Source organism: Gopherus flavomarginatus, chromosome 1 (assembly GCF_025201925.1).
Source record: "Gopherus flavomarginatus isolate rGopFla2 chromosome 1, rGopFla2.mat.asm, whole genome shotgun sequence".
NCBI classification, from domain to species: domain Eukaryota; kingdom Metazoa; phylum Chordata; order Testudines; family Testudinidae; genus Gopherus; species Gopherus flavomarginatus.
The window spans coordinates 70629119-70655963 of record NC_066617.1 but is presented as its reverse complement, the minus strand read 5'-3'; the positions used below and the strand labels follow the sequence as shown (position 1 = coordinate 70655963).

Sequence of the window (26845 nt, the reverse complement as noted above, 5' to 3'; positions counted from 1 at the left end):
GTGCTTTTTTATTATCTTAAGGTTGACAGGGTGTTGTAAGCACCTCCTTTCAAGATCTTCCTTCCTGTCTTTTCCTAATGGTAATCCTACCAGGAAAGAACTCATTATACTGATTATTCTTCAGGCAACAGTAAAATATAATTTTCTCTTACTAATACTGTATGCATAGTATTAGCTGCCAATTACATAGACAATGCTTCTGACAGTGCTTTTTTCAAGTCTGCTGGATCTGGTTGAACTGCTAGGGATATCAGTGCATAACTAGGTAATATTTCTTTGCTTGGATTGGAATGATATAGATTCTACACTACAGCTGAGCAATATGGGCGTGTCCAATTATAAATTCCTAGTGCTATTTGAAAGTAGAGATTGTGCTTTAAGGTGCTATCCTTTAGCTAAGACATTAACATTAAATAATGGAAACCAAATTTGTGTCTGGTGTAACTTCAATGACATAAAGACTCATTTCTGCTGGGATGCCGGCAGGACGCCAGCTGTTTTGTACAGAAGCTATAAGATAGTGTATAACATTTATTTGTTTACTTTAGAACAGGTTGAAAACTGGTTTTCTATGGAAAATTGGATTTTCATTTAAATAACATTTTTCATTAAAAGTGTGCGCTTTCCATGAAAAATTTGGACTTTTCATTGAAAAGGCAATACTCAAAAACTGTAAAATTTAAATTCAGAAATGCTGCTGTGGGAGTTGTAAGTCAGGCTGTTCCTGGCTCAGTTCATGGCCCCACTGTCTCCTATGGCTTCCATTCCCTCAGCTGGACTACATCTGCTTTTATGCACTGCACCCAGGAACTACCATGATGTCCCATAATACTCAGCAAGAGAGGAGTGGATGGTGCATCACGGGAGATGTAGTCTGCCTTGAGAGACAAGTCCACAGAAAAGGACAGGGCATGGAGCACCTGAACTACAGCTCCTATGAGGCACTACAGTGGAATTTCCTAATCAAAAGCTTTTGGGGTTTGATTTTTCACAAAAAAAAAATCTATGAAAAATTTAGATGAAACTGAAATTTTCCATTTTCAGCTAAAATTTTCCACAGGGAGGAGGGCGGGCAGAAATATTTTTGCAAACAGCAATTGTTCATTAAAAATATTATTTGCTTACTATAGCTTATCTATATAGACCACATGATCTTATTGCTATCCTCCCCTTCCCTCCCCTTTTCCTACTTTCACCCTCCTCTTTATTATATTCATTGCATCTTGTTTCAAATTAGATTTGTTAGCTCTTTGGAGCAAGGACTCTGTCTTTTTGTGTGTTTATTCAATGGGTCTTCTAATCTTCAGGTTAATGCTACTGCAATACAAATACTAATAATAATTAATAATACACTTGACTGTTTGCAGTTAGCATCTCATTGTCTGAAGCAAATTAACCATAAATTAATAGACATTGATGCAGAACTTTGAAACACCACCAAATAAATAAGTGCAAAGAATTATGATCTTGGTTTTAACTCTGAATATTGCAACAAGCTTTCATCCATACTGAAATACCATATAGAGGCATAAATAGCAATTAGATCTTTGGGGTACTATTAAAATTTCATCTCCAAGTGAGGTTTGCATGATAAAATGCAATTTGATTGTAAAAATAATCTGCAGGAAAAGATGGGAACCTGTCTAAGCTTTGCATTTTGAAAAGTCAGTTCCCGTAGCTGTACAGTGCAGCCTTATCGAGAGCAGAACAGGAATGAATTGGCAGTACATTAGAAAGCATGATTAAAAGAGGGAAAGCTGAAACTACTCTCATGTCAGCTGTTTTCCTCCACAGGATATTGAGTGATTCCTGTCCTAACTTGATACTGATTGCTTAAAACTTGGTCCAGAAATACTTGTCAAAACTGTTTCCTTAGTTCGTTTTGACATTTTAAAATGGTTTGGAGTGTGGACTTTAGTGCTGGAGTTATTGGCCTGCTGTCACTGTACATAGGATGTACATAGGATGTATTGACTGAAGACTCATTTGACACTTACACCTTGAGGTACTGGTTAGTTTCTACAGACTAAGTAGGAGCTGCTGGGGGTGGGGTGGGGCTGCCGCTGGAGGACTGAGGGTTTCTAGTCACTAGGAAGTTGAGGTGCATTGGAAGTCTTGCCTAGAATGAGTCACACCTGTCCTCTTCTGGGATCCCCCTTTTCCTTTTGGTATGGGAACGGCCTCCTCTTGTTGCTACTTCCTGACCCCTTCCGCAAGCTGGGAGGCAGGAAGCATAAACTATTCCAGCAAAAGATGAAAAAGAACCCGGAATGGAACACTAGGAGGTGGGTGGAGCTTCATCTGATAGAGGAAGCAGGAATAGGAACAGCAGAATTACTGTGAGGAGGAACAAAAGCGGAATATACTCATCTCCAGTGCCTCAGTTCAGAACGCATATAGTCCTTCAGGACACATACCCCTCCCAAGGATTCCCAGGGTTATAGATTAGCTCCAACACCCCTACCCTGCACTGTAAATAGGGCCCCATGAATAACGAGATTATGCTATCACAAAAATGGCTACTATATAATTCATCTCCACTGGTGTTGACTCTGGAGCATAACTACACTATAAATATCAACGTCATTAATTACTTCACTCCTCCTCAAGTCAGAAACATCAAGCTGATAACTGTTTGTCTTTCATAGAAGATCCACAGGAGAGGTGTGAACCTGTGCCTGGAAGGGGGCTTTGGGGAATGAGATTGCAGGGAAAAAAAGGTAAAGACAGTCCCACTGTTTTTCATGTTAGGAGCTCAATATGTAAAACTTTGTGTTTAAAACGGCTTTGGTGTGCAAGGGGATGGGAAGGTCAGGCAGGCAGATGGATCTCTGACCATATACAGCCTATTCCCCACACCACAATGCTGAAAATAGGCCTCTTTGGTCTCTCTGTGGTCCCCTGGTCTTTATGGACTTAAATGGGAATGAAGCAGGGACAGACCAATGGACCAGTACAGGCACTGAGTAGAATAGGTCATTGAGATACAGTGCATATAACTCTGAAGTCTTTTCTTATTAGGTCTGATGTGCAACATAGCACATAGGATCTTGATTAAAAGGTAAATAATTCATTTAACAGCCATATATACTTCTATACCTTCAAACCTACTCTTACGCAACTGTTTATTACTACCAATTACTGACATAAAAATGCTGAATCTTGAAATTAGCATTTTTCTTTTTAGACCCATGAGTCAGTCAGGACTACTTACAATGACTGATCTAAAACTGATGGAAACCAGCTTGCTCACAAATCAGGACACCTGAGTTCTGTTCCTGTTTCTGTTATGGTCTCACTGTGTGGTTTTTAGGCACACTGCGTGTGGCCTCTGATTTTTGGGTGCTTCAGTGTCAGGATGGCCAACTCCAAACAATTTAGGCCTGTTTTTCAAAAAATGCTAAGCACCCACAGTTCTAAGTGCAAGTCACAGCAGGGGAAACAACAGTGGAAATGAAGCCCAAAATGTCTTAAGTTGGGGACCCAGAATTTAGGCAACCAAACTCAGAGGTCTTTTTGAAAGTGTGGGCTTTCATCTCTGTGTGCCTCAGCTATAAAAATTAAGGTCAATGATGCGTTGTAAAGCGTTTTGAGATCCAAGGATGAAAAACACTATATAAAATGAATGCTAAACATTATTTTTTTATTATTATCACAGGGTTTTTATTCGTGATTTCCTCAGATTTATTCTGGTGATCTTGAATAAGAGGAGGCTTATATTAATGTGTGTTGCATATTATCAGGGTGCATTTTTTCTGACCTATAGACTATTGTATAATAGCATATCTGAAAAATAAAAATCAATAACTATGTTCTTAAATCCGAAAATGTGGACCTGGGAAAGAAGTGAATCCACATCATTTCAGACTTGTGGTTGTCCTTCTTTCTGAGGCTTTTGTCACACATTTTAAGAACCAGTTGAAGTTCAGCCTAGAAGTCAACAGGAGTTTTTCCACTGACTTCAGTGGAAGCGGGAGAGAGCTCTTTATCCTGAAGAAGGGAAACTTTGTTAAAATGCAGGACTTGCTATGGAATGATGTGTGTTAACATTCAGAGAAATATTTGTTGGGCTTGAAGTCACATCTGAGTTGACACAGTAGACAATGAGCACCACCCATAGTGAGTCACACAACTTTAATCATTTGTAGATAAGGAGGCAAGATAGTCCCAGAGGCAAGTAAGCTAGATGGCTATGAATGTTTCAGGCTGTATCATAGAAAAGAGGCACAATACTGAGGCATCTGTGACCTTTAAACATATCAAGAGTTACTCTTATGTCGACTAGAAGTGATTACTGATGTAATGATGATTTTAAATAATATTTCCCAAAGCCACCAATCTTTCAAAAGAAAGTCTCCTTTAGGCCCTGCTGATGATAATGTATGTAATGAATTTGAGTGTGAAAGGAATCATATCTAAAGAACATATTAGAAGGCATTATTCTACCACTTGTCCATGGCTGAAAGAAAATGGTGGCACATTAGACTCTTCCCAGAGATCCCCTACACCTCATCAATTGTCTACTTTGCCACTCTGAAAAAATCCACCATGGACTGATTTTTTAGATTTGCTGAGTTCCCACAAATCCAGATGAGATCAATAGGAGCAGAAAATCAGACCCTATTCTTATTTTATTTTTTGCACCAAAATATGGAACTTAATTGTGACCCCTCTAACTCTCTCCTGGTTTACCCTTCCCTCCCCTTTAACTATCGTGTTTTGTCAGCCACTTATACATATTTCTTCTTAGCAATTTTTTAATATTTGGGAAAGCAAAATATTCTATATTTTCTCAGTTGTCCTCTTTACAAAGCTGTGATGTATACTACTGAAAGGGGAAAATAATTAGAGCAGGTTTTTAAAGTAATTTCATAATCTGACACTGGAAATCAAACTCTAGGCTCACCAGTAATATTTTAAACATAAGAATCCATGGACTCGATTCTGTTCTCTAATTTATGCAGGTTTTACAATGATATAACCCAATCTAATTTAATGCAGTTCCTGCTGATTTATGCCAATCTGACAAGAGACTCAGGCCTCATATCTAATACTAGTTGTCATGCAGTCTGGAGTGGCTCGTGACCATGAGTGCCAACCTCAAGGCAGACTGTCAAAAAACAGGACAGACACCCCAAATTGGTGGTATGTTCTACAATTAGATCTCACCAACTCTGTATCAAATGTGAATTCCTAAAGCACTATAACAGTCCTACCATGGAGTCACAGATAGTCCCCATGCAAGCAAACTGGACTTAGTGATAATGATCACTTATGCCAAAGATCACAAAATATTAGGCTTCAGAGTGGTAGCTGTGTTAGTCTGTATCAGCAAAAAGAATGAAGAATACTTTAGTCTCTAAGGTGCCACAAGTACTCCCCGTTCTTTTTACAAAATATTAGGTCGCTCGCAGTCCCAAAAGACCAGTCACTTACTCCAGGTCAATTTGTACCTCAGATCTCACCCCAAAGTCTACATTTGTAAACTCTATTCTCGTTTACTCTAGTAAACTATCTAAGGATTTATTAACTAGGAAAAAGAAATGAGAGATTTATTTACAGATTAAAGGAGGCAACGTATATACACAAATGAGTTACAGTCTATGATTCTGAAAGGTAACAGAGTTGTAATAATCTGTCAGCACTGAATGTCTCTTTGGGCTAACATAGGCTGGCCCAGGGGATCTCTGCTTTTATTTCCTTGCTCTAGCCCTGTGAGAGTGCAAGCAGCAAAGAGATGAAAAAACTTCATGTCAGCTATATTTGTTTCCCTTTTCCAAATTCAGACTGACAGGATGAGCTTTCTTGCACGTAGCACCTTCATGGGTGTGAGAGGACCATTAACCCAGTCTTTGTATTCTGATGTTCCACAATGGCCCATTTAGTTTTGAAAATCCTGCTTGATGTGCAGAGAAACCACTCCTTCTGCCTAGGTTCACAAGTTCAGAGCAGGCATCTTTACAGTTACAAAGCAAAACCATGGGCGGCAAGAGCAGGGGTGGCAGGTTTGTATAATTTTTGGTTGTGCCCAGAATGGATCCAAGTCCTGCTCCCCCACACGCACTAAGGCTCTGGGAGGGAGTTTGGGTGTGGGAGGGGGGAGGGGTCAGACTCTGGGAGTTTGGGTGTGAGGTGTGGGCTCTGGGCTGGGGGTTGGAGTGTAGGAGGCAGTGCAGGGACCAGCTCTGGGAGAGAGTTTGTGTGTGGGCTCTGGGCTGGGGCAGGGGTTTGGGGCGCAGGAGAGGGTGAGGGGTGCAGCGCTTACCTGGGGCAGCTTCCGGAAGCAACCCACACCCCCCTCTGGCAGCAGCTCCTTGGCGGGGGCCGGAGGGATCTCCACGCACTGCTGCCTGCAGGAACCACCTGTGCAGCTCCCATTGGTCACAGCTTGGGGCACGGGCAGCATGTGGAGACACGCCTGCCCCCCCAGGGGCTGCCGGGATGTGCCGGCCACTTCTGGAAGCAAAGTGGGGTGGGAGGGCAGGAAGCCACCTTAGCCCCATTGCACTGCTGGTGGTGGTGGCGGGCGCCCCAGGCCCTTTTAAATTGCCCAGAGGCAGCAAGCGAAGCCAGGGGGGATGCTCCAGGGGAGGTGCGCAGGGCCAGGGGAGAGACTCGGCTCTGAACTTTGGTGTAGCCAGGCCGCCGGGCCCTCATATTGGTAGAGCATAGGCACCACGGGCCCATACAGCTCGCTTCCCTTGGGCAGGTGAACCCCGTCTTTGGGGAGGCTAACCTGCCGGCCTCACCCCTTTTGCCCAAGGCCCTTCCCCTCCACCTGCCGGAACCCCAAGTCTCCCAGTAACTGCTGGCCTGGGGTGCTGGGCCAACCCCGCCCTGGGCCAGCCCAAGCGCCACCCAGGGCTGCCCCTGCCCACCGGCAAGTCTGAGCTCCAGGTCGCTGGCTGGAGCTGAGCCCCCGCTGGCTTCAGGGTAGAGGGGGAGGGAGAGCAAGACCTCCTGGCAGAACATGGGGGTGGCTGTGGCTTGGCCCTGGCCTTTGATACCCGCCGCCCATGAGCAAAGCTTACATATGACCTTAAAGAATGAGATACAGACATTACAAATAAGATTAATGCATGCAACAACTTACAAGCATTTGATAGAGTCTAAACACTGTACACATCCTTACAAGTCTAACACACTTATCTTGAACAATATTAGCATACAGGTTAGCTGCTCTGGTTCCAGCTATGAATTTGTCAGTGCTCAACTGATGCCTACAGCCTTGGCAAGAGCTGGCCCCTCGTCTACCAGCATCACACGAGTAATAGTAATAGTATGAATTAACAGAAATAAAAATTCAATGTAGGAAGACTATTGCAAGTTCTTTTTTCTCCTGTCTCTGCAGTAAGAGCCACAGACAATAGCACTGTTGAATGTGCATGGCTATGTACGTTCTCTTAGAACTCAAACCAAGCTCCCACCTCTGTAGTCACAGATATCAGGGCTCTTCCAGTTAATTAATGTCTTCCTTCCACCTGCACAGTTCAACAGCTACCCCTCAGCAACAGAGAAACTCAGCAAAGGGATGGGGCACTGAGATCACAAAGGAAGCAACTCCCTTGTCTGAAATTCCAAGGTCACAGGGCAATGACTTTTGGAGGGCAGCAACCAACCGCAGTTGATTCCCAAACCATTAAAGAGAATGAAAAGCTGAGGACTGAGACTCTGGGCGTTGCATTTTTAAAGAGTGCTGAATAAACATTAGAGCGTGTATTTAAAGAAATTACCAAGTTTAAATAAACAATCGGGAGAACTTGTTGGGTAACTGGATTTTTATAATCACAAACGGTGGATTAATTTTAGGGTACAGGTAGACCTGGAAATGACCTAGCTAATAATTTATAGCATTTGCTAACCTGAGGGGCCATTGAGATGGACAGGTGGAGCTTCCTGTAGGGGCTTTTTAAGCAAACATTGCATTAATCATTTTTTCCACCATAGTTACTGCTAAAATTTGTTCTATACATGTAACCTTTAAAAGATACTAACATGGATTGACTCAGTAGCTCTACAATCATTACACCATCTAAAGATATGGCCTTGGCTATGTCCTATACCCCCACAGTAGGCACCAGACAGTACCCATTCGTGGGTAACTTCCTGGTGCAACTTACTTCACATACTTGCTACCAACCACAGAGTTAGACCCAAGCTTTTGCAATGAATGTGCTAATGTACCAAATGTTTTAAATTCCACCAGTTTGTCATGTAATGATAATTCACATCAAGAGAAAATCTCAGGGGAATTGCAAGAGGAGTGATTTTGGTCACAGCAAAGGACTCATTTACCTCCACATTTGGCTCAGCTTATCTATATACTGGATTAATGGAATGTTAACCTTATTCGCTAGGGCTGAAAGATTCATAATTATTCAGAAGTGGTAGAAATGAGATTTACAGAACTGTTTCATTCTAACCGGGATTAATTATAGACTGTGTGACTCCTGAAATGGTGGGAGTGTGGTATCCCAAGAGCCGGGACTCCAGGATGAATTGTGTCTCAGAGAGCCCCTATGCCTCCCAGTATTCTCTGACATGCTAAAGGATTTAGGCCAGTCAAAGACTGGTCAATGGACTAAGCCACTGGGCTTACCTATTATGGCAGCTCCTATGGTCTTGATCCAAAATCTACTGAAGTCAATGGAAAGACTCCCAGCAGTTTCAGTGTGCTTTGGATCAGGCTCTATATAGACATTCTTATGTTAGCCTTTCTACTTGATGTCCTCACACTGCTACCCTCATGTAATTCCTGCACTCAGGTGAGCTCAGTGACTGCTATTCTGCTCTGCCCACGTGAGGGTCCGAGATGAGGAACCCTCCTTGAGCCCTATGCCTTTGCAGACCCACTCAGAGAAAGATCACAGTCTAGCCTGATGTATACAGCAGCAAGTAAGCCCATGTGCTGGATATTTGTATTGACAAGTTAATTAATGTCTCTAAGATTAGTGTAATGTTTACCTCATTTAGTAAATCTCCTCCCTCATTGCTTCAAAGTGTAGTTTCAGATTACTGTTTTAATGGAATTATTGTCCTCTAAGGCGATCATCTGCCTCATTGTGCATCTTCTACTGTGCTCTTTTAAAATTAGCAACTGACCATTTCTGTCTTTGCTCTACTACAGAACATTAAGTTAGGACCAAAGAAAATAATTCTACATTTCATAGTAAGTAATTTGGTTCTCAACACCAATTTTCTTGAAAGAGCCCATGAAATGGAAAAAGCTATAAATTCAAAGTTATAATTAGATCAAGTGTATTTCTTTTTGTTAGAAAGGAAGTAGCCCTTTCGCCAAGACTGCCAGATATAACAATGTAAAAGCCAAGGAAAATATTAACATTTTAGCTGCACTTTGTTACAAAATAATGTGAATATTTTCTTTCTTTCTTTCTTTCTTTTTACCAGCAGAAATCAGTAGGGCCTTTCAAAGGGTTATGCATGGGCCCAGTTTGGTACATATTTTCTCAGCCAAGAACAGTGCAGATAAAGTTAAGCAGGCTCATTGCACACTTCTCCTTGTACTATTAATTTTCAGATTGATTTAAGAGGTTGGTTTTGGTCTATAAAGGCTGAAATAGCCTGGAACCCACACATCTAAGATACTCTCTCTCTCCCCATGCTATCCATCACTGTTGCAGTCAGGATAAGTGCCTTGCTGAAGCCCCTTTGTTATAAGCAGGGAGGAGCCTGCTAGGGTGTTCTGAACTCACTTCCTCCACAGGTCTATAGCAGCCTGGGTTTGTCAACTTACAGGGCATGCTGCAAGGCCCACCTTTTCTCCCTGGCCAGTGAGGAAATGGGTGTTGGGTAGGCCTCAGTATGGAACAGGGGGGTACGTGTGGGGTCAGTTAATTTCAGTCTTTTCTGATGTTGCTGTGTCTTGGAGTTGATCTGGGGATACCGACAGATCTGTTTAGTTTATTGTATGTTTTTAATATTATCAATGGGACCCATTGCTTTGGATGGATGCTCTTTTATTACACTCTATATTAATCTAAATAAATAAAATAGCTTGACTGAGTGGAGTCAAAGTCACTGCACATTCACAGACTAGTTATTCAGCTCTCTCTATGCCCTCTACTTGCAAGAAAAAAGTGGTGCTGGAAGTTATTTCCCCTCTCTCACCCTTCCACCTCATTTTTTACACAGCAGTTGCTGTGCCTCCGAGCTGGAGGAGTAACATGAAAATGCTTATTCACAGGCCCTAGCAAAAAGTGTCCCCGGTACACAATGAATAAACGATGTTTCACACTTAGCCTCACAGCAAACTGCACCTCCCGGGCTTGTGGGCAGTGAACGCTGATGGCATCGTATCTGATTGTAGCAGCACAATTTCCTGTTTAGAGCCATCCATCACAAGGTATATTGGAGCACTGCAAATTGCAGTCCTGTGCAAATGGCTGAATGCATGTGATCTCATTTACTGATGGTCCAGACTGTGGCAGTTTGGGAATAGTCATAGGTGGGAGGTTAGAGTCAGATGATCTATGCCAGTGGTTCTCAACCGTTCCAGAAATACTGTACCCGTTTCATGAGTCTGAAGCCCGAGCCCTGCCTCCCAGGGCTCAAACTCAAGCCCCACTGTCCAGGACTGAAGCTTGTAAGTTAGCTTCACAGGGTCCCCTGTGGTGTGAGGCCCCAGGCAGCTGACCTGCATGCCACTCCCTAACACCAGCCCTGCACTTGTGAAGCCCCCCAAGCCTCTCTCAGAGGTGTCGTGACTCCAGATTGAGAAACAATGATGAGTTGTGTCATAAACAGATAGCTAAGGGTTAATGTCTCTTTCACCTGAAGCACCTGACCAGAGGACCAATCAGGAAACCAGATTTTTTCAACTTTGGGTGGAGGGAATTTGGTGTCTGAGGTCTTTGTCTGTCTGCCTGCTGTCTCTGAGCTTTGGAGAAGTAGTTTCTGCTTTCTAGTCTTCTGTTTCTAAGTGTAAGGACAAAGAGATCAGATAGTAAGTTATATGGTTTCTTTTCTTTGGTATTTGCATGAATATAAGTGCTGGAGTGCTTTGATTTGTATTCTTTTTGAATAAGGCTGTTTATTCAATATTCTTTTAAGCAATTGACCCTGTATTTTGTCACCTTAATACAGAGAGACCATTTGTATGCATTTTTCCTTTCTTTTTTATATAAAGCTTTCTTTTAAGACCTGTTGGAGTTTTCTTTTCTGGGAAATTTCAGGGAAATTGAGTCTGTACTCACCAGGGAATTGGTGGGAGGAAGAAATCAGGGGGAGATCTGTGTGTGTTGAATTTGCTAGCCTGATTTTGCATTTCCTCTGGGTGAAGAGGAAAGTGCTTTTTGTTTCCAGGACTGGGAACGGAGAGGGGGAGTCACTCTGTTTGGATTCACAGAGCTTGTGTCTGTGTATCTCTCCAGGAGCACCTGGAGGGGGGAAGGGAAAAAGGATTATTTCCCTTTGTTGTGAGACTCAAGGGATTTGGGTCTTGGGGTCCCCAGGGAAGGTTTTTCAGGGGGACCAGAGTGCCCCAAAACACTCTAATTTTTTGGGTGGTGGCAGCAAGTACCAGGTCCAAGCTGGTAACTAAGCTTGGAGGTTTTCATGCTAACCCCCATATTTTGGACGCTAAGGTCCAAATCTGGGACTAAGGTTATGATATGGTGGCAGCTGTGGGATAGACAAAATCCAGAAGCCAGTAGGAATATTATTTTTTTTCTTTTCTCTGCTAAGGGCTTTTTAGCAGAGAGAAACAGTTTGGTTTTAAAAGGGAACCAGAGAGAATTTTTTTTTCTGCTCTCTCTGGCAGTTTGTGGCTTGCATCTTAAGCAAGAAACCATTAAGGTGCTATTAAGAGTCTTTTGTCACACAATAGCACTCCCATTGAGAGTCATTACCAGCACTATATATATGCAAATAAAGTGGTTTTTCAGGTTTACTTAACATTGAAGATTAGCTAAAGGCACTGTTGCTAGGCAGACTCCAGGAGGCAACAGAGCCTGCAGTTCAGAAGTTAAACACCGGAGGGCACCCCAACACAAGAAAACAGGAATCATGACTTCTAAGGCAAAAATTGAGGCCGAAGAGCAATTCAAAGAAGCTGAACACAGGCGACAAATGGAGATGAAAGAAAGAGAAGAACAAATCAAACAGGCAGCACACAAAAGAAAACTAGAAGAAGAAGAGGTGGCCTACCGAAGGAAACAAGCAGAAGATGAGTTGGCCCACAGAAGGAAGCAAGAAGAAGAAGAGTTGGCCCACCGCCGAGAAATGGAAAAACAACAAAAAGAAAATGAAAAGAAAGGAAAAATGCATACAAATGGTCTCTCTGTATTAAGGTGACAAAATACAGGGTCAATTGCTTAAAAGAATATTGAATAAACAGCCTTATTCAAAAAGAATACAAATCAAAGCACTCCAGCACTTATATTCATGCAAATACCAAAGAAAAGAAACCATATAACTTACTATCTGATCTCTTTGTCCTTACACTTAGAAACAGAAGACTAGAAAGCAGAAACTACTTCTCCAAAGCTCAGAGACAGCAGGCAGACAGACAAAGACCTCAGACACCAAATTCCCTCCACCCAAAGTTGAAAAAATCTGGTTTCCTGATTGGTCCTCTGGTCAGGTGCTTCAGGTGAAAGAGACATTAACCCTTAGCTATCTGTTTATGACAAGTTGACAAACCCCCTTCAAGAGCTCTGCGTACCCTCAGGCGTGTGAGTATCTGTGGTTGAGAACCATTGATCTATACCTAGCAGTACACTATTTCCCTTTAGATTGTCAACTGTGTGCTCAGTTATATAGTTTTAATTAGATCAAATGTTGCTGTGGTTTTAGCTAGTAATTTATCTGTATTCCACCTACTCCCTCTGTCTGCTCTGAGGAGCGGGGGCGGCCACTGCCTCAGAGATGGTTGATTTTTGTGTCTCACTGCTGAATGACAGCTGCCAAGTGAAGTGCCTACCTGTCATTGCACTTCTACGCTGCATTTCTGTTACTCTATATCTGAGCTATAGTGCTCTGTTGATGAAGAGTCTAGTTTATATAGGGAGCATTGGGCAAGCTGCAAGAAACTGCTACATATACCTGTAGCTGCCCACACGCAGGAGTTGTTAGCTACTCCTATCTCCTACAAACTTCTCCCACTGACTCTTTAGTCCACAGCTGTCTACTTTCCAACAACATTAGGTTCTGCAAAAGTTTGGCAATGGATTTCTTGGCAATGGCTGGTACAAGCACACGTTGTGTGCCATCCATTCGACTTCACTACCCTAGCAAGCTCCATCCTTTTCTTCTGAGTCCTGGAAATGTCAATTCCCAGATAGATTCTTATCTTCCTCCCGCTCCTGAGGGCCTTATCATCCTCTCGCGTGAACCAGCCTAGGCCAGTAGTTCTCAACCGCGGGTTTGGGGGCCCCAAGGGGACCCCGAGCAGTGCCAGCATTAGATTCGCTGGGGCCCAGGGCAGAAAGCCAAAGCCCCACCGCATAGGGCTGAAGTCCAGGTCCCTGAGCCCCGCCACCTGGGGCTGAAGCTGAAGCCTGAGCAATGTAGCTCATGGGGGCCCCTGTGGCATGGGGCCCCAGGCAATTTTTCTGCTTGGTATCCCCTGACGTTTATATGCAGAAAACCAGTTATTGTGGCACAGGTGGGCCATAAAGTTTTTATAGCATGTTTGGGGGGGCCTCAGAAGGAAGAAGGTTGAGAACTCCTGGCCTAGCCCATCCCAAAAGGCAGCCAGATGGCTACAATCAGCTGAGCTCTGTTTTGCCTCTGCCACCTGCTACTGTCTCTGACTCACTGCACCATCTGTGGGGCCTGGATAGCAAATTCTTGCTATAAGCCACCCATCAGTGTAATTGAAATAAACTTATGTACAGTAAGTCTTATCTTGAGCATCATTGATTCCAGCAAAGGTTTTCTTTCTTTGATAAATGAGATTTTTTTTAAAATGACAGCCAGGCCATTTCTATTCTCGTAAAACAACATTGGATAAATAGTATGCTAAAATAAATAAATAAATGATTAGCATTATTGAAAGGATCCATTGGCAGGAACATAAGAGAGAGGGAGATAGTGCATCAAAGTGAAGTTTTGCCTGAGTGGAGAAAAGAAAAAAAAAACACAAGGTTGTTTAGTGGATTTAGAAAGATTGGTTAGCTCCAAAAAAGAAAATGATCAGCACTGATAGACCTTATTCCAGGGAGATGAATCCAGGAAACAGGACAGCAACATCTTTTACCAAGAAAAGTGCTGCCATTTGGGAGAATTAGGGTTAATTTAACAATAATAGATAGATGGTAAAAGAAAAAAAAAGATAAATCTTAATAAAATCAAGTAAAAATCTTCTAGTTAAAGAGGAATCCACTGCCCCCAAATTTGTAGCAACTGCCATCATGCATACTGCTTACTTATGTATTTGCACGGTAGTATGTGGCTTATGGACATGAATCTGTCGTAATACATTGCTTATTAAGAGGCCTTATTGATACAGTCCCATACTGTGAGCAATGTGTAGTCACCATCCCAGTAGAAGTTCCAGCAGACAAGGGAAACATGCCATTAAGAACTGTTAAGCAATGTATAAAATTATTTATAATCCTAGAGGGAAAGGGGAATGGGTGGAGCTATTGGTGAATGGAGAGAGGGGTGAGGCCAGTGGGTGGAAAGAACTGCCGCTAGATATTATAGAAAGGGAAGTAAGTGGAGTTGTTCACTGATATGGCAGAGTGGCTTTACAAGAGCTTCCTGATATGGGATGTAATAGTACGCTTATAGATAGGGCAATGTCTAGGAACTTAAAGAACTCTACATTCAGGAAGTGTGTGATGAGAGAGGGCAGTATATGTGGAGGAAGGAATAAGCCTGAATATTATATTCTCTCTCTCTATCTTTTTATAACTGAATACTGAACAGTGCCTTGTGGAATTTAGAAATATGTAAAAGTCAGGCAGGGCACCTGATAACACGATTCTCTAGATAGTTGGCCAGCTCATCTTATTTTTTAGTCTTCACTGTGTTGAATTCACTGGTGATTGTTTCTCATTCTAACTGTAGCAAATGTGAAAGCTATTAGTTACTCCTACAAATGCATATTTAGTCATTACAAAACATCAGTGTATGAATTTATGTGACTTAACATTCCTAAAGTAGAAGAAAGTGGTAATAACAAGTGCTAGAATGGTTTGAAGTTATGAAAACGACATTTCTTATGTTAGGTGTTGTTTTGATAGTATGATAGAAAGGATTAGTCTTGGCTCAAAAACCTGTTTGTGACAGATACTGCAATTTCCTGCAATATTCTGGACAAACCTCATTGCATGAAGTTTATGTATCATTGTGGGCCAGGGACTCTATGTAATTCTATGGAGAAAAGAGACCACAGGAGAAGTGACGCGTGAAGGTGGGGGCATACAAGGTCACATGTCCCCCAATTTACAGCTTGGCTTGTACTGAGAATGCTCATATAACACCAACAGACCCTGGTTGTTGATGAGTGGGGTTGAATCTGGGATCTCTGGAGCTTAGTGCATGAGCTTCTACCACATGAGCTAAAAGCCAGCTGACTGTTAGTTAAGGCTATAGAGCAGACTCATTTTATATCTCTCTCTAAGTTGTCTCAGTGCTACTAGATGGGACAGAACACCACACCCTGGAGGCCATTCTTTCTGATCCAGAGAAGGGTTGGAAGGACTTGAACCGGTCTGTATTCTTGTTCTGAGTAAAAGGGGGAGGATGAACTGGTAACCCCAGGAAAATCCCTGGGTGTGGTTTAAAGGACGGCTCAGCAGCCAGGGCCCTCGTTGGAGTCATAGGGTGACTTCTGGTAAGCTTATTAGCATGTATGTAGATTCTTTTGTTTTTTTATATGTTTTCTCTATAATACTTTTGCCTTACAAATAAATATACTTGCTTAGAATGAGCTGGTGGTAACTCATAACTGTGGCAATTATACTGTTTATCATCTCTGAGGAGAAAAGAAAAGCAGGCCTGCTTAGGCAGTCTGTCTTAGGCTTGGTCTACACTATGTGTTTAAACTGATTTTAGCAACGTTTAACCGATTTAACGGCGCACCCATCCATACTACGAGGCCCTTTATATCGATATAAAGGGCTCTTTAAATCGGTTTCTGTACTCCTCCCCAACAAGAGGAATAGCGCTAAAATCGGTATTACCATATCGGATTAGGGTTAGTGTGGCCGCAAATCGACGGTATTGGCCTCCGGGCGGTATCCCACAGTGCATCACTGTGACCGCTCTGGACAGCAATCCAAACTCGGATGCAGTGGCCAGGTAAACAGGAAAAGCCCCGCAAACATTTGAATTACATTTCCTGTTTGCCCAGCATGGACCTCTGATCAGCACGGGTGGCGATGCAGTCCCAAATCCAAAAAGAGCTCCAGCATGGACCGTACGGGAGATACTGGATCTGATCGCTGTATGGGGAGACAAATCTGTTCTATCAGAGCTCCGTTACAGAAGACAAAATGCCAAAGCATTTGAAAAAAATCTCCAGGCTACACAGTGCTGCGTGACAAGCGTAACGGAAAGCCAAAGAATCAAATGCACGCTCATGGACGGAGGGAGGGGGTACTGAGGACTCCAGCTATCCCACAGTCCACAGCAGTCTCCGAAAAGTATTTGCATTCTTGGCTGAGCTCCCAGTGCCTGTAGGTTCAAACACATTGTCCGGCGTGGTTCAGGGTATAGCTCGTCAATTTACTACTTCCCTCCACCACGTGAAAGAAAAGGGAAAGAAATCGTTTCTTGACTTTTTTCAGTGTCACCCTATGTCTACTGAATGCTGGTGGTAGACGCGATGCTGCAGCAGTGAAGAGCAGTATCCGCTCGTCTCCCCTCCCCGGTGGCAGATGGTACAATATGACTGCTATCCGTCGTCACTATCAGCCCGTGAGTGCTGCTGGCTGGCCTCAGGTGAGGCTGGCCGGGGGTGCCTGGGTAAAAATAGGAATGATTCCTGGTCATTCCCAGTAGATGGTACAGAATGGCTGGTAACCGTCCTCATCATAGAAACTGGGGGCTGAGCTCCATCAGCCCCCTCCCTTTCCTGTGTAAAGAAAAGATTCTGTACTGCCTGGACTAGAATAGCAGCGGGATGTGGGCTTCTCTCCCCCACACTGCTTAATGTCCTGCCTGGACTGTCATAGCACCGGGAGGCTGCCTCCCCCTCATTTAGTCTCACTAACAAGTCAGTGTTTCTTATTCCTTCATTCTTTATAACTTCATGACACAAATGGGGGGACACTGCCACGGTAGCCCAGGAAGGTTGGGGGAGGAGGGAAGCAACGAGTGGGGTTGTTGCAGGGGCACCCCCAGTGAATGGCATGCAGCTCATAATTTCTGCAGGATCTGACACGGAGCAGCTGTGCTCTCTGATACACTGGTTCTGTAGTACACTTGCCCCATATTCTAGGCAGGACTGACTCTATTTTTAGAAACCATAAAGGAGGGATTGACTCAGGGAGTCATTTCCATTTTTGCCTTTGCGCCCCTGGCCGACCTCAGTCAGGGGCACCCATGATAGCAGTAGACAGTACAGAACGACAGATAACCGTCATCTTATTGCCAATTTACAATGGCAGCAGACGGTACAGAACGACTGATAATCGTCTCTGCTATCATGCAAAAGCAAACGAATGCTGCTGTGTAGCGCTGCAGTAATGCCTCTGTCAGCGGCATCCAGTACACATACGGTGACAGTAAAAAAAAAGCTGAACGGGCTCCATGGTTGCTGTGCTATGGCGTCTGCCAGGGCAATCCAGGGAAAAAGGACGCGAAATGATTGTCTGCTGTTGTTTTCCCGGAGGAAGGAATGAGTGACGACATTTACCCAGAACCACCCGCGACAATGATTTTTGCCCCATCAGGCACTGGAATCTCAACCCAGAATTCCAAGGGGCGGGGGAGACTGCAGGAACTATGGGATAGCTATGGAATAGCTACCCACAGTGCAACGCTCCGGAAATCGACACTAGCCTCGGACCATGGACGCACACCGCCGAATTAATGTGCTTAGTGTGGCCGTGTGCACTTGACTTTATACAATCTGTTTTACAAAACCGGTTTATGTAAAATCGGACTAATCCCGTAGTGTAGACATACCGTTAGTTGGGGGATTCACAGCGTAGGCAGGAAGGTGTTTAGCCTAGAAAATAGCTTAGCTATCTGGGTGTCTCCACCCAAGAAAGGTAATGGCTGAGCAGCTCAGAGCCTAGAGTGGGTGCCCTTGCTGGACCATAGAGGGGGAATACAGGGGAAGTTGCCCTGAAGTGTGATACTACTTTCTTCATATTTTTCAAGATCAAATCTGTTATGGAATTAAGCTTTCCTTTGAAGCAGAAAACAGAACATTGATGAGTTTGATGTTCTTCAAGTGACACATTTTTGGTGTCTCTGCACAATCCTCTCTAAGTCTGCTGCTCATTTTGTTGCCTCTGTTTTACCTCATTTATTATGTATGGTTTGTGCATCCTCTGATTTGGAACTGTAGTCCTATTATCTGCACATCTACTACACTTACATTGTCTTTTTGTCTGCTGTTAATATCATAATCTCCCACTTCCTCTGTGCTATACATTAAAGACATCTTTCACACCAGAGGAGTATGTTAAAGTTACAGGCAATCTACTCTTTATTTGATTTCCAAGAACTGTAAGTGGGGTTACTTTTACATCATTTAGATAACTATTACTTTTTTCTTTATCTGGAACATCCACTCTTACCAATATCACTGACTGGTTGCTTTTAGCATTTTAGAATCATGAGGATTTAATGGATCATATGGAGTAGTTTATATTCTAGAATATGATTTAGAATAATTTAGGTGGTTTCATAGTTTTCCCCACACACACTTTTCTTTCAGAGGTCCCTGCTTTTTTAGAGTTTGCCATCAAACTTACTTAATGTCATACTAATTTGTCAAAAACACGAAAGGCTACATGATAGCATTTAAAGAATCCCTAAATACCTTATTTGGTGAAAAAGTGTTGAGAGGATGGATTCAGAGGATTTTATCTGTAGGTCATCAGCTCAGATGTCACTAGTTAACCTTTGATGTCAGAGGCCAGTCTAAAGTGAGTTGATGGTTTCAGACCAGTTCTAAGTGAGCAAGTTTCTACATTATACCGAAACACCATCACAATTGGCACTAACTGGCATCCTTGTTGGTAATTTTAGAAGAGAAGCCATCAATTGAATAGGAATCAAGATTAAACATCCCCTTCATATCAGAGTTGAGGCACATTGTCAGTAGGCAAAGTGAGGTTTTGTAGTTTTCACCACCACTGCCCACACTGTACCTGATTTATTTTATTCTCTAGAAATATCACTTCACACATTTCACAAGTACTAAATTCACATTTTTGGGATATTGAATAAGTGGCCACATGGGAAATTTTCTTGTTGCTTTTTGCTTTGAATGATGTCTCTACTTTGTGGGGAGTTTCTGCGTAATTTACATTATTAACATTGCATTTTAATTTGAGACCTTTTATAGATAATATCTTTGTTAAACAGAGAATTCTGTTTAACACCACTTTTTATTATAGGCCTGATCCAAAGCCCATTGAACGCAGGGGAAAGATTTCCATTGACTTCAGTGAACTTTGAACAGGACTTAAGAGCACAGTTTATCTTTACTGCATAAAATCTTGCATGTTCAGCTGACTATGCAAGTCAAGTCAGCATATTACAATATTAATATGTCAAAAGAGAATATGCCAGAAGAATTTTACATTGATATCAACAGCAGATAAGTCCCCAATATTCCATTTCTTACACAGTAATCTTCTCCTCTTCAGATATAGAATGTAACATTGAATACAGTTAGTTTCTTCAGAATAGGTTAAAAATTATCTGTTTTTACTAAATTGTCACTTATTTTCCCAAATTTTGATTAGAGTTGGGTCTAAGTCACAAAGTTCAGAACTTTGGAATTCAGAAAGTTCTCAAATTTCATATGTCCTCAAACCCAAGGTTTTGTTTTGGGCTTAGTCATGACTGGACATAAAAGTGTCATATTATTTTTCAAAATCTGTGAACTTTAGTAAATAAGATTTAGCTTCTGGCTCCCCCCCCCACATCCCTTATAAGGAATATTCTAATATTTCTCTTTCCCCTCAAACCTACTTCTCTTCCTCAGTGCCTAAATGATTCATTTACTATTAAGAATCTGGCTTTTGCAGTTTGGTATGCCCACCATGTAGAAATGGTTACTTAATGCTGTTCTCTTTTTATATCCTTCTAGTCAAATGTACCATAAACAGAAGCCCTGATCCTGTAAATACTTACACATATGATTTACAAAATGTGAGTAATTCCATTCAGTGGGATCACTCACAGGTATGAGTGATTGAAAGATCAGGGCCAGAATTATCTGCCATGCTATGGCTTCTTGGCCCACCCAAAACTCCCACTGAAACCGATTTTGCATTCTGTGCATACCTAAAACTCCCAATGGTTACAATGGAAGTTTAAAGTGTGTAAGTAATTCAGGTGCAGGAGCATAGAGTTATTATACAATTTTATAACTATTAGATAGGGAGCTAATATAAATGTATTGTTATTTTTCACTATAGGCGAGGATCCAATGTGTCCTTGACTTTGGACATGAGCAGTTTGGGAAATGTCGAACCTTTTGTCGCTGTGCCTACCCCACGAGAAAAAGTAGCAATGGAATATCTACAGTCAGCTAGTCGGGTCCTGACAAGACAGCAGCTGCGAGATACAGTCACATGCTCTCATTTGCTTCAAACAGAGTTCATGGTGAGCCCATTCTTCATTGGGAAAAAAGCAAAACTAAACAAACCTTGCAAGGCAATTTTAATAGTGCTAGTCTAATAAATGTGTACACTACCAGGGCAAATGGGAATGAGAAAATGTATACAACTCTCTTGAGTATGTTTGAGGTATAACAAATGAATATGAACAATCTCAATTTTATTAAACATGCTAGGGCATGTGGTTTCTTGAGCTTTTCTCTCTTTTGAATTCTGCATACATAATTCAGTAAAACAGATGATGTTATCTTGGACTCAAAATAGTTTTCATTATAAATGATCTCAGATCAGTAAAATCTTTATATTTCATCTTTAAAGAGAAACTGTTTATGAGGCAAGTCATCTGCTTCAAAAAAATCCCTTGTTTGTTTTACCAACAGTGTGCCAGATTGTTTAAATGGGAAGAATTTTAAATATCTGCCATGGTTGATAGGGGAACCCAGGCCCACCCTTTATTTTGGGTTCCACTGCAGGGCCCTAAAGTGAACAGTCAAGATCTGCATTTACACCAACCTTAATGTTCTCACCCCTGAACTCCTTCCTACCATGTTTCTTCTCCTGTCCCTCAGAGAGAGGGAGTGCAGACTTTTTCCCTGCACTATTGCCAGCCTCCTGGCTTTATAGAAGCCCTTCCTGTTCCCTCACAGGTGAGCTTCCTCCTAATTAACTCACATCACACAGCCTAAATCTCCCCTGTTTGCAGCTTAATTTGGGTGGTTGGGCCTACTTGGCTTAATTCAGCTATTGCAGGGCCATCACATAGGGCCAAGGACAATTACCTCCATGCCAAATGGAGAGAGTTTTGTTGTAGTGAAGAAGCCTCAGATATGGGCACAGACTCAGCCCAGGAAAATGCTGTATAAGGCAGGTCCTAGGTTTCAGCTATCTTTACCTAGGTAGGTGGAGGAATTCCTGTTCTGCGCCTGCTTTCACTGCTGTTTTGCCAGTGGGAGGAAATTAATGAATGCAGAGTGAATAAATGGTACGTGTAAATTATGCTTGTAGTAGGATGGTGTGAGTGCAAAGTATGGATGCATGTGGAGGAGGTCAGAGTAGAAGCATGTGATTGAATGTGTAGATGAGCACAGGTAGAGTGCATTGTATGAAGTGTGCAGACTTAGTGAATTTGAATATGAGCAAGAGCAGAGTGAATGTGAATGAGTGAAATGGGCCAGAGAGAATTCAGTACAAACAAGAGCAGCTAAAGAATTTTTCATTGATTTATTTTCTCGTAGCAAATGCAAGAAACACAACAGTATGCAAATGTATGCAAATTTGTGCAAATTAATGCTCATTTGAAATTTGTTGCATTTTGGGTTGCACAGGTTAGCAGGTATGTTATCCCCACATAATCTCTTAATTACACTTTTAATCCTGTATCTTCTCTTGCCTTTTATAGCTAAGCATAAAGATTAAGTGCCATGCCTATGTTTGTAGACCACCATGTAAATTTAGAGAACTGTTTATGGTCTTGGCCCTCCATACAAACATTTACCCCTGGGAGTTGTCCCACTGAGTAAACCCCACAACCAGTAGTAATTGTTTATAGGTCTCAAGTGATTAACTGGACCAGAAAAGCAAGGCTCTATGTTCAACTTGATGGCATTCCTGTGTCTGTCTAAAATGCGATAACTTCTGAATGCTGCTTCTGACCAATTCCAAAATTTCAGGAGATGTTCTAGGCCTCAACGGGCAGAATCCTGTTGGTTTTGTTGAAAACTGGAAAACCTTGATTTGATTTCCACTACTCAGATCCACAGAGCCTATTTGGGGCTGTAGGCTAAGGAATCTTTCTGGCGCCCTCTCTTGCCTACACATATCATAGGCAGCATCTAAATACATTGCTCTTTCTCACTGACTGTACAAGTTGACCTGCATATGCAATAAAGTGGTTTTTTCAGTTTCAAAGTGCCAGAGATGTTTGCACCAACAGTGCAGATCTGCACCAGGGAAGCTATAGATGACATAAAAGAAAACAGTCACTGTCCCAAGGAGCTCACAATCCAGTCCAGACCCTGTTGGAACAGTTCAGGTCCAGAGTACACCAGGGGCTGAGCATGGGGGAGCAAAAGGAGAAGGCGGCGAGAGTGAAGCTGGGTAGGACTTGCAAGTGAAGAGAAGTCTTCCCTTAATGCAGGAGGCACAGGGAGCGTGGTGCAGGGATTTGAAGTGAGTGACATGAGCAGAGCGGCAGGAAAGGGATGTGATTTTAGCAGTTGCCCTTTGTCTGGGCTGAGGGGCAACAAGGGGAGAGGCAGCAATATCAGAGAGGAGGAGGCTGCAGAAGCCAAGGACAGAGATGACCAAGGCAGGGAGCAAGGTTTAGTGGTGGAGGTGGGGAAGAGGCAAAGATGGAGATCAGAAAGGATTCAGTGGCAGTCTGTGTGTGGGGGAGTAAGAGCTAACATGAAGGTTGCAAGCATGGCTGGTGGGGAGGTCAGGAACAGAGTGGGGAGCAGGAGGGAATCACGGCAGCAGGAACTGACTGTAATGAATCTTATTTTCCTTTGCTCCTGTTAGCCCAGTGGGGAGGGAGAGTGAATTCCCTCAGGCGAGGGAAGCACTTTGGGAGCCTCAAAGTGCTCTTGGAGTTCTCTAGGAGGGGCAGGGCACTTGGGTTCAGGGACGGAGACTATGTTCCTACCCCTCCCACTACCCTGCTTGCAACAGACAATTCTGCCACTTTCTTAGCAATCACATAAGCTTTGGCCTGAAGGGTTGTGGCATGGGGCACCATCCGAGTCCAGAATTTCAGAGGCTGTTCTGGGCATCAGTGGGCTGAACCCTACTGATGGTGCTGAAAATCAGAAAAGCCTGATTTTCAGCACTGGAAGCGTGAGGAAAATCAGTCCTACGGAGTGCCCCGTTTCGCACAGCAGGCTGAGGAATCTCTCCGCTGTCCTCTGCTGCTGCCTATATACCTCACAAGCAGTAGTTTAATATTCTGCTTTCTTTCACTGGTTGTACAGCTTGGCCTAGATAAGCAAGGAAGTGTGAGACCCTCTAGGAATGCTAATGGTTTCACATTGAAATAATTTGAATTTTCTGAAGGTCAAATTCCAGCCTCCAGAAGGAGGTTTTAAAAGAGGCTGCATGGTTCACTGGTTAGGGCACCAGATTTGTAGGCAGGAGATTTGGGTTCAGTTTTTGACAGTGCCCCTGATTCACTGTATGTCATTGGGTAAGTCACTTAATTCTATGCCTTAGCTTCCGTGTCTGTAAAATGGAATGTTAAGGGATTTGCAATCTACAAGTCAAAAGTTTTATGTGAATGTTAAGCATTACTATTTAGGAATCTTTCTCTCACAATGTAGTTTTTAGCCACAGTTTGTAAATCCTTGCTCTTTTCCACTGTAGCACATTTTCAATCCCCTTCTTAAACTGTTATGTACTTTAACCTATTTTATAACCTCATAAAAACCTTTGCTTTTAATAATTCATCAGAACTGTTCCTCGGAAGTCAACCCTTCAATGTGCAGCTCTTGTGTTTATTAAAGGAAGGGTGTTGACAGGCTGGAGGTGGGAACCAGTTTTTTTTGTTAATACTTTGATGTCAGCAGATAGTTGTGAAGCAGCAGATGTCTTTCTAGTGATAATTTCCTGCATGACTTCTTTAGAAACATCAATCTGATCTAATTTATTTCTATAGGAAATACCAATGAATTTTGTGGATCCCAAAGAAATTGCCATCCCAAGTCATGGAACTAAAAACCGTTATAAAACAATTTTGCCAAGTAAGTGTATTTAAACAATGCTTTTTAGTATGAAATTTAGTCCCATTTTATTAATATAACACTGTTTGTAGATTTGTAAGAAGCCTGCTGCTCTTTTTTTTTATTTTTTTTTATGGTGGATGTTTTGTACATATTTAAATTAGGGCTGTTGATTCATCACAGTTAACTCACGTGATTAACTCTAAAAAATTAATCATAATTTTTAAACAAAATCACAATTAATCACATGATAGAATACAAAGTGTACAGTGCTCACTTTATATTACTATTTTTATTACAAATGTTTGCAGTGTAAAAACAATAAAAGAAATGGTATTTTTCAATTCACCTCATACAAATACAGTAATGCATTCTCTTTATCATGAAAGTGCATCTTACAAATGTAGATTTTTTTTGGTTACCTAACTGCACTCAAAAACAAAACAATGTAAAACTTTAGAGCCTACAAGTCCACTCAGTCCTACTTCTTGGTCAGCCAATCATTAAGACGAACAAGTTTGTTTACATTTACAGGCGATAATGCTGCCCTCTTCTTTATAATGTCACCTGAAAGTGAAAACAGGTGTTCTCATGGCACTTTTGTAGCTGGCATTGCAAAGTATTTACGTGCCAAATATGCTAAACATTCCTATGCCCCTTCATGCTTTAGCCACCATTCCAGAGGATGTGCTTCCATGCTGATGATGCTTGTTAAAAAAATAATGTGTCAATTAAATTTGTGCCTGAACTCCTTGGCAGAGAATTGTATGTCTCCTGCTCTGTTTTACCTGCTGCCATATATTTCATGTTATAGCAGTCTTGGATGATGACCCAACACGTTGTTCGTTTTAAGAACACTTTCATTGCAGATTTGACAAAACGCAAAGAAGATACCAATGTGAAATTTCTAAATATAGATATAGCACTCAACCCAAGGTTTAAGAATCTGAAGTGCCTTCCAAAAATATGAGAGGGACAAAGTGTGAAGCATGCTTTCAGAAGTCTTAAAGGTGCAACACTCTGATGCAGAAACTGCAGAACCCGAACCACCAAAAAAGAAAATCAATGGTCTGCTGTTGGCATCTGACTCAGATGATGAAAATGAACATGCGTCGATCTGCACTGCTTTGTATCATTATTGAGCAGGACTGGTCATCAGCATGGACGCATGTCCTCTGGAATGGTGATTGAAGCATGAAAGGACATATGTATCTTTAGCACATCTGGCATGTAAATATCTTGCGACGCCGGCTACAAAAGTAAATTGTGACCAAACTTGTTTGTCTGAGTGATTGGCTGAACAAGAAGTAGGACTGAGTGGACTTGAAGGCTTTACGTTGTTTTGTTTTTGAATGCAGTTATTTTTGTACATAATTCTATATTTGCAAGTTCAACTTTCATGATAAAGAGATTGAACTTACAGTACTTGTAATGGGGGAATTGAAAATACTATTTTTTTTTAACAGTGCAAATATTTGGTAATGAAAAACAAATATAAAGTGAGCACTGTACATTTTGTATTCTGTGTTTTAATTGAAATCAATATATTTGAAAATGTAGAAAACATCCAAAAATATTTAAATAATCTATTCTTGTTTAACAGCATGATTAATCATGATTAATTTTTTTAATCACTTGACAGCCCTAATTTAAATAACTTATCTGTATTCTATCTACAGTGAGGGACCAATCTTGCAAGCTTTACACATGCAGAACTGTGGCCTTGAGGGGACCTCGGGCACTGTTGCACCTTGGTCCCACCTGTTCTCTGCCTATGACACATAATAATCTAGTCTCCTGTGAGCTGTAATACTTTGGTCTCGTTTCAGTTGTTGGGTAAGTGTGTGAGTGCTGGGTGGTGTTGGTGGCTTATGATATACAGGAGACCAGACTAGATGATCTAATGGTTGCTTCTGGCCTTAAACTCTATGACTCTAGAACTCCCACTAAGTTCTGTCTAGTCAAGTTCTGCGACTGCAAGACTGCACCCTGAATGAGTAAGGGAACCTTATTGCAAATCCTTTACTGTCTAACACTGAGTGATTCAGACTAAATGAACCAATGTGCCTTCAAATCTTCTCTAGTAGTCATTAATTTATACTGGTTCTCTTTCTCTTGCTCCTTTTCTTCTCCTACTGGTTTGTGGCATTGTTGGAATCCATCTCTTTTAGCCAGATAACTACCCTTATACTACTAACTCAGAGTTGCTGTTAACATTATTGTTGTTAATTTCTTGTATTGCTTCTGTGTTTTCAAGTGCTGCATTTCTTATAATAGTAAGAATTACTTCATTATAAATTGAGCTAGTCAACATTTTCTGATGGAACAGTTTTCCATCAAAAATACAGTTCTGTTGAC

The 26845-nt window shown here is 42.0% G+C and overlaps 1 protein-coding gene across 2 annotated transcripts in view; it reads left to right on the top strand.

Moving 5' to 3' along the window:
- PTPRR (protein tyrosine phosphatase receptor type R) overlaps window positions 1–26845 on the top strand; it is a 238935-nt gene that overhangs the window by 176221 nt on the left and 35869 nt on the right. For both annotated transcript variants that reach the window (XM_050935224.1, XM_050935215.1), the window contains 2 exons: window positions 20574–20760; window positions 24424–24508. In XM_050935224.1, coding sequence (XP_050791181.1) covers window positions 20574–20760; window positions 24424–24508 — 272 coding nt within the window. The remainder of the gene's footprint in view (window positions 1–20573; window positions 20761–24423; window positions 24509–26845) is intronic.